At 35.5% G+C, this 8770-nt stretch overlaps 1 protein-coding gene across 1 annotated transcript in view; it reads right to left on the reverse strand.

Moving 5' to 3' along the window:
- The window catches only part of Gucy2f (guanylate cyclase 2F, retinal), a 110950-nt gene extending 102793 nt beyond the window's left edge, over positions 1-8157 (reverse strand). Inside the window, 1 exon segment of the mRNA XM_077106479.1 lies at positions 8126-8157. Coding sequence (XP_076962594.1) covers positions 8126-8157 — 32 coding nt within the window.
- Positions 8158-8770: the final 613 nt, after the last annotated feature.

An 8770-nucleotide genomic window follows, 5' to 3' on the forward strand; every position in this document is an offset into this window, starting at 1 on the left:
CCCTGACAAACAGACACATACCTGAGGCCATTTCTACTTGCACACAAACTAGACAGCTAGATATTCCCCAATGAAGTTCAGTTCTCTTGGAGGAATTGCCTTCTTCACTTTCAGGGCCTCCAAGAGAGGATTACAGGGGAGTAACCATCAATTTCTAGTTATTCATGGCCTATTGTGGAAGTCCATGGATAAATCAAGCAAACAGTTCTTCTCTTAATTACTTTCTTTATCCATTTTATGATGCTATAACAAATACTACAGACTAGATAGCTTATAAAGCACAAAAATTTATTATCAAACAGTTCTGGAGGCCAGGAAGCCTATGATCAAGATGCCATAGGTTAAGTCCCAGTCTCTCTGCTTCCAAGATGATGCCTTGAATGCTACTTTCTCTGGAGAGGAGGAACAATATATCTTTGCATGGCAGAAGAGAGAAAGCCCACTCTGCCAAGTCCTATTTATGATGGCATTAATCCATTTATTAGGACAGAGTCTTCATGATATAAATGCATTCCATTAGGCCTTACCTACCAACACTATTGCATTTGATGTTAAGTTTCCAATAAATGAGTTTGGGGAGGATGGGCAAAAGCATTCAAAACATGGCAACTGCTCAAAAAGAACTCTCCATGAATCCATAGGAAAGAAGATGTTACACAGGTGAGATGATGAAGGGGTAGGAACAAATATCATGGGAGTGTTGAATCATTGACTCAAGCAGATGCCTTTCAAATCTGTTTATTCCCAGTCTTGTATATACTATGGTAATTTTATAGTGAAATACTGATGCAAATATTTATTTTAGGATTCAGTGAATTTGTAAACATGACCACTTCATGATGGGAAGTACAGTTGTATAGTCTTCATTTGTCCCACATTCAGGAATTCAATCCCTACCATTAGCAAGCCAAGAGGTACTTTTCAAATAGGGAATTGTTAAGTCAAGGAGAGAATGGACTTGCTCCAACCTTTAGATTCTATAATAAAATTTTCTTATTGGTGCTTTCCAGAGACTCAGAAACTACTGATCATATGGTCAAAATGGTAGAGCATCTTGTCCTACAATCTTGATCCTTTCTCTTCTGGGTTGTTCTCCAAAATAGTACCTGATTAAACATATTCACGTGTAGTGTATATTGCCTTCAAAATTCAAACAAGCTCACCAATCATTACACCTCTTTCTTCAAGGTAAAGAACAATTTTTCTTTCCCTTTATAACTGCATCTCAAGATGTTCCAGATTAAGCCCCTAGAAACTTTACCTATATGACAGGATACTGATTTATCTCTGGGTATCTAATTTTATTTTTACACCTTAAGCATCAAGTCTAATTAGTATGATATTGTCAGTTTGGTGGAACACAGTAAAAATACAACATTCAAAATTTCAGCTGTAGTTGGCATCATCACCAGGTTAGTTTTCTAATGATTTAATGCCACAATCATATCTTACTTTTTTTTCAATGCTGGAGATCAAATCAAACCCAAGGCCTCAATATATTAAGCATGACTTTACCACTGAGCTGGACCCCAGCCCACTATCTTACTTCTGTACTACTCAATAAGATGAATTAAATGGGAATTTGAGAGAAGTCACCACCTTCCATCACTTTATTTTTATCATTGTAATTCCTCCAGGAACATATTATTGCTTTTGGTTTATGAATTGGAGTGGAATTAAGGGAATTTTCAAGAGCTTTTACTTGGTTACTTCCTACCACCAAAGTAGGATTTCTGTCAGTTGCTAAGTATATCTATTCATACTATTCATTCTGATGCTATGGAAATTACTGTAGAATGGATCTCTTATCCTAGCGAATAAGAGCCAGAATCTAACAGATAATCAAGAATTCTGCTATGATCCTTTACCCACTGCACAATCCCTTGTATGTGCAGCCCTGTATGGCTGAAGGTCCTGATGGGAAAAACTGAGAAAAAGAGTGACAATATACACATCTATCCATGTTGCAGAGTGCTTCTTTGTAGGGGTTCTGTATTTGGAATTGGGGTCCCTGATGACTTCATGGCTGTGGCATGCTTGGTGCCTGGGAAAGTTTCTGTGCAAAGGCATAGGATGCCCGGTTGCTATGGTAATTCCCTCCATGCTAGGGTCTTATCAGCTTCGACCTTAATCTTAGGCACATAACTCCTGGGAATAAAGAAACTTGCTTGCTTGATAACTATAATGTTTCACCAAGTTCTGATGCTCCTGGATCTGCCTGACTAACAGTAACTTCAGACAATGGACTTTCGTGAGAACTGCACAAAGCTCCTGAGATTGCATATTGTAACTGTGGAATATAACTGCAGAATAAGCAACCTTACTGATACTCTAAACAATAAGGTAGTTATGGTACTAATGACCTAATATAACCTATTGGCATAAATAAAGTTTGGCAGTTTGGTCTCTTAGACACTCTGCCACTTCCTGCTTCTGCACTTTTTCTTTGTGTCCCCTTTATCATTATTTGATCCTTACACTTCTTCAAAGAGGCCCATCCATCTCCCCAGTCAAGAGGTTCCAGGTGTATTACCAACTCAAGTCTGGGAAAAAGGCTGTGAATACCCAATCTGTGCCTCAAGTTAGACTTTCTTTCTAGCATACTTAATTTTTCCACATATATAGGATAAGCAGCATTTCATTAGGCTGCTTATATTTCATTTTGAGGAATTCTGTTAACAATTAGCCAAAACCACAGTTCCCTACATTCCAAAATACTGTGACTTCCATTTTGTCCATGTGTCTTATTGTACTGACTTTATTTCTGATGGTTAAGTCCATCACATTTGGACTCCATCACTCCAAGAATCTAAAATTATCTTTGTGATCAGGAAACCCACTTCCACTACAGTATGAATTCATTCGTCTACAGTGCATCAAGAAAATTCAAGCATTCACACTTTTATCAACTAGGCCATCACTGATACACTGAGACCAAGCTTTGATTAGTCATTTTAGTGATCTACTAACGTCAATCACAAGGACTTGATTTCCAATATATTCAATCCTGAATCTTGGAAGAGTGCACCTCTGCCAATGGATTTGCCTTGACCAATCTTACATTTCCCTTTTTAATCTGAAAAAGGTGATAAATATATGAATAAGCTAAAATAAAAATTTCCAGTGTAAAATGATGTTTAATTTGTGGGGTCAAAAATATAGAAAAAAATGCTGGGCAATAAATACATATAAGTCAGGACAGAATGATCAGAATTAAAGTGTCCTATGTTTCTTGGGATGATGGCAGACATATTTTATTTACTTAAAAATTTATTAAATACAAATGATGACATTTCGAGGGTGACCATTAACATAATACAAATAGTACATAATTTCCAAATAGAAAAAGGAAAATTAACAGAAATATATATTAAAAAATAAAAAGCAAGAAAGAGTGGAGCAAGAGAAACAGAAGAGGCAAGACAAAGAAAGATCAAATTAAGATGTTGAATGTAAAAATGAATCCAAGTTTATCAGCAATCACTATAAACATAGGAGACTAACCTCTTCATTGAAAATTAAAGTCTGGATGAGGAAAAATACTTCTAGTTCTAATCACAAAGAAGTGTATTTTATCTGGTTAACTCTTCCACTGACTAAGGGAAAAAATATTTGAGTAACAAAAATCAGAAATGAAATTAGAGCTATTTCAATTAATGCCACAAAAATAAAAGGGATAATAAGATATGACTATGAACAGCTATACAAGACAAAACTGAATAACTTAGAATAAATGGATAAATTTCTAGAAACATACCAGCCACCAAGATTGAATAATTTAGAAGAAATAAAAATATGAACACACCTATAGCTATTAAGGATATTGAATAAAAATTGAAATCTCCCACCAAAAAAGCCCAGTGGTAAATGCAATAGCAAATTCTAACATTTTTAAAAGAATTAACATTAATCCTTCATAAACTGAAAAAATAAACTGGAGAGGAATATTCTCGAACTCATTTGATAAGATCAGCATTAATCTGATACCAAAGTCGAACAAATATATATAAAAATATATATATATATATATATATATATATATATATATATATATATATATATCCCTGATGAATATTGATGCAAAAACCCTCTACAAAATACAAGCAAACCAAATTCAACAGCATGTGAAAAAAAAAAAACATGATCAAGTGGGATCCAACATAATTATATAGAACAGATGAGGCTGGACACTCAAGGAATTTTGGGGAACCAGGTTTATTTAAGCTTCAGCAGTCCAGAGGGTCTAGGGCCTAAAATCTCTGGTCCCTGAATCTGGAAATTCTTTTATCATGGTGGTGGTTGGTCACATATTCATAATGAGAACTTAACAGTTACTCTTTGTCCCATATTCTTAGACTAGACAAAAGGTTTTACAGTTTTTACCAAGAAAACAGAGATAGTGTCTTTTGTACAGCAATAAACTTGGGATAGAGTCTATTACAACTTTGGTGTGCAAATCTGGCATTTATAAGAAGAGGAAGCTTCAAATCACACTGAGCTCTCTGAAGAATTCCTGAGCTCTTTGCAGAACTCCTGTGAAATCCTGTTGACACTCTTTGGAAAACCTTGGTGACAAAAAGCATAATTATGGGGAGGGTCTTTGGAGAAGCTTAATTATGGGTGGGTGTACTTGGTATTCTTCACTAGTAATGTAATGTTTCAATATATATGAATCAATAAATGCAATATATCATACTAGCATATTCAAGGACAAAATCCATACTCCCATTTCAATAGATGCAGAAAAAAATATTTAATAAAAATCAACATCCCTTCATGATGAAAATTTTCAACAAATTAGGTATAGAAGGAATGTACCTCAGCACAATAAAGGCCACATAATATAAACACTGAATAGGGAACAGTTTAAAGTTTTTCCTCAAAGATCTGGAACAAGATAAGGATTTGGACTTTGGAAACTTTTATTCAATAAAGTACTAGAAGTCCTAGCCAGAGCAAAATAAAGAAATAAAAAGTGTTGAATTAAAAATAAGAAAACCAAATGATTTACTGATGATTTGATCTTATATATTGGAAATCCTAAAGCCTCCACCAAAAAAAAGAACTATTAAACTAATTCAGTAAACCTTCAGAATACAAAATCAACACACAAAAATCAACATCATTTTTATATGCTATCTGAAAAAGAAAAAGTAATCAAGAGAATAATCCCACCTACAATTGCTATAAAAATACCTAGGAATAAATTTAATCAAAGAAGTGAATTATTTCTATAAAAACTACCAAAATATTGATGAAATAAATCAAAGAGGATACATATAAATGGAAAAACATCCTGTCAAGTATTTGAAGAATCAATATTGTCAAAATATCCATATTACACAAAGCAACCTGCACTTTTAATACAATTCACATCAAAACACCAATATCAGTCCCATCAAAATATCAATATCATTCCTCACAAAAATAGAAAAAATAATCCTGAAATTCATATGGAACCACAAAAGATCCTGAATATCCAAAACAATCTTGAGAAAAAAGAACAAAGCTGAAAGCATCACTATCTGACAACTAAATATACTACAAAGCTATAGTAACTAAAATGGCATGGTATTTGCATAAAACATCCACACAGACCAATGCAAGAAAATAGAGATCCCAGAGACAATTTTACCTTATTTTTGACAAAGGAATGAAGAACACATATGAGGGGGAAAAAAGTTCTCTTTAATAAATGGTACTGGAAACATTGGATATCCCCATGGTGAAGAATGAAATTAGATACCTATCTTTCACTAGCGACAAATGTCAACTCAAAATGGATTAAAGACTTTGATTTAAGAACAAGAATGAGGAAACTACTAGAAGATAATATAGGGGAAACATTTTAGGACATTGGAATGGACAAGGATTTTTGGACATGATCCAAAAATATAGAAAACAGATGCAAAAATTGACAAATGGTATCACATTAGAAAAGCTTCTGCTCAGAAAAGGAAATTTTCAATAGAATGAAGAGACAACTTACAGAATGGGAGAAGATATATGTTAACTATACATTCAATAAAAGGTTAATATTCAGAATTCATAAGGAATTCAAACAAATCAGTGGCAATAAACCCCAAGTAATATAATTCAAAAGTGGATTGAAGACCTGAATAGATAAGAATAAACATTTCTCAAAAGAAGATATAAATGGCCAACAGAAATATGAAAAATTATAAATGAATGGATAAAGAAAATGTGGTACATATACACAATGGGATATTACTCAGCCTTAAAGAAGAATGAAATTATGACATTTACAGGTAAATGGATGGAGCTGGAGAGTATCATGTTAATCAAAATAAACCAAACCCCAAAAAAACCAAAGGATGAATGTTTTCTCTGACAACAGGGGTGTGGGGGGAGGGAGAATGAAGGAACATTGGATTATACAGAGGGGAGGGAGGGGATGGAGGGGAGGGAGGGGATGGAGGGTATAAGAATGGGAAGGACAGTAGAATGAGACAGACATTATTACCCTATATACATATATGATTATACTACCAGTGTGACTCTGCACCATGTTCAGCCAGAGGAATTAGAAGTTGTGCTCCATTTATGTACAATGTGTCAAAATGCATTCTATGGTCATGTATAACTAATTAGAACTTTTTTTAAAAAAAAAAGTGAGAAAAGTGCCTAACACCACTAATCACTAGGTAATATAAATTTAAACCACAATGAGATACCACTTCACCTCAGTTACACTGTCTATTGTCAAAAAAGACAAAAATTAACAAATTCTGGTAAGGTTGCAATGAAAGGGGAAGTCTAACATGCTGTTGGTAGGAATGTAAACTAGTATAACCATTGTGGAAAAAATATGGGGGTTACACAAAAAAGCAAAAATATAACTACCAAATAACTACCCAAAATAAATAAAATCAGCATGTCAAAGAGACAGTGTCATGGTTTTTGCAGCACTGTTTATAATTTCCAGGAAATGAAATCAACCTAAATATCCATCATCAGACAAATGGATAGTCAGAATGTGGTATATATACATAATATAATACTACTTAATGATAAAAAGCATGAGATCTTGTAATTTGCAACAGCATGGATAAATCTGGGAATATTATATTAAGTGAAATAAGTCAGGCACAGAGACATAAACAACACAAAATTTCACTCATATTTGGAATTCGAAAAAGTCAATCTAGAATTCAAGGGTAGAAAAGTAGTTATTAGAGACTTTGGAGAGTAGGGAGCATGGGAAATGTGAAGAGATTGGTCAATAGTGGAAATATAGAATGGTGAAGTCAGTATGGAAAACAGTATGACCTTACTCAAGAAATGAATACAGAGTTAACATGTGCTCCAACAATTCCATTTCTGGGTGTATATTCAAAAGTATTGATAGCAGGATCATGAAGAGATATTTGCACACCCATGTTCATTTCAACATTATACACAATAGCCAAGAAGTAGAAGCAACCCAAATGTTCATCAACAGATGAATGAATAAAGAAAATGTGGTATGGGGCTCTGGAAAGTTAAGAGGAGCTGGAGGCCCAGATGGCGGGACACACCTGGATAGCAACAAATTCCTATGACCATGAGAGTCTGCAATGCCTATACAAGGGGCAGCAGTCCAAACCCCATCATGAATAAGCAGATGGAGTCATATGGGAGATAACAAAGACTTGCTTTAACCTGTCTCCCATATGGGACTGACCCAACCCTCTAAAGTCCATGGTGGGCAGCCTGGGAGAGTGGGGGTCAGAGTAGCCCACTGTTGGACAGGACACCATGGTAGACAGATCCCATCTAGTTTCTGAGGTTACCTGGTTTGTCTCCATCCCTCAGAGCATTTGCACATGCACACACCTGAAGCAGGTCTTGCTGGCTGAGAACTTTGGAAAGCTTTCTTCAGTGAGACTGGGCAGGGGTGGCAGGGTGGGGGTGGAGGGACTGCCTTGAGAAAGCAGTTGAGGAATGGATGGATCAGGATTTTCAGAGACTTCAAAGATGATTCCTGGTCTGATAGGAACTGTGATTCAATGCTCTGACTTGGGGCTAATTTGCCAAATGAGGCAGTTCCATCCTGACTTCTTTACGTGGTCTGGGAAGACAGAAAACAGGCTTTCCCAAGATCCACCCTATGCCAAGCCCTCACTTTGTGCCAGCACCACCTTTCTCTCTGTCCATCTTCGCTGGAGAAGCCTGGGCCAAATGTGACTGGGTAAGCTTTTCAGCACTGCCCCTGGGTTCAGCCTGTCACTTCCTTTCTCTACTACAGCAAACATATCTCCACAATATTAACCTAGAGTATCAGTCGGAGGGGCCTGGGAGAAAAAAAAATTGACATAGTGAGCAAGGAACAGATTCTAGCCAGAAACCCATGATCTGAGAGTCCATATTTCTTCATCTTTCCCATTGATGGCTTTGAACTAGACACTTCCATCTCCCCTGGAGGCAGAATTCTACTAGAACAATTCACTGATCTTTCTCTCAGTTTTATATGGTAATAATGGAAGCCATTAATCTTGAATTTTTCAGCATCTCTTCCATTGAATCAGAATTGCTTTCTCATAGTTCATATTAGAAAAATATCCAATATACTAAAGCAAACCAAAAAAAGAAAAAGAAAAAAATGTGGTATATACATACAAGGAATATGCCACAACATGAATGAACCTCCAGGACATTATGTTAGGTGAAATAAGCCAATCACAAAATAACAGGTACTACATGATTCCAATTTTGTGGTATCTGAAATAGTCAAACTCTTACTAGAATGGTGATTGCCAGCGGCTAGGAA

Source organism: Callospermophilus lateralis, chromosome X, assembly GCF_048772815.1.
Source record: "Callospermophilus lateralis isolate mCalLat2 chromosome X, mCalLat2.hap1, whole genome shotgun sequence".
Classification (NCBI taxonomy): Eukaryota; Metazoa; Chordata; class Mammalia; order Rodentia; family Sciuridae; genus Callospermophilus; species Callospermophilus lateralis.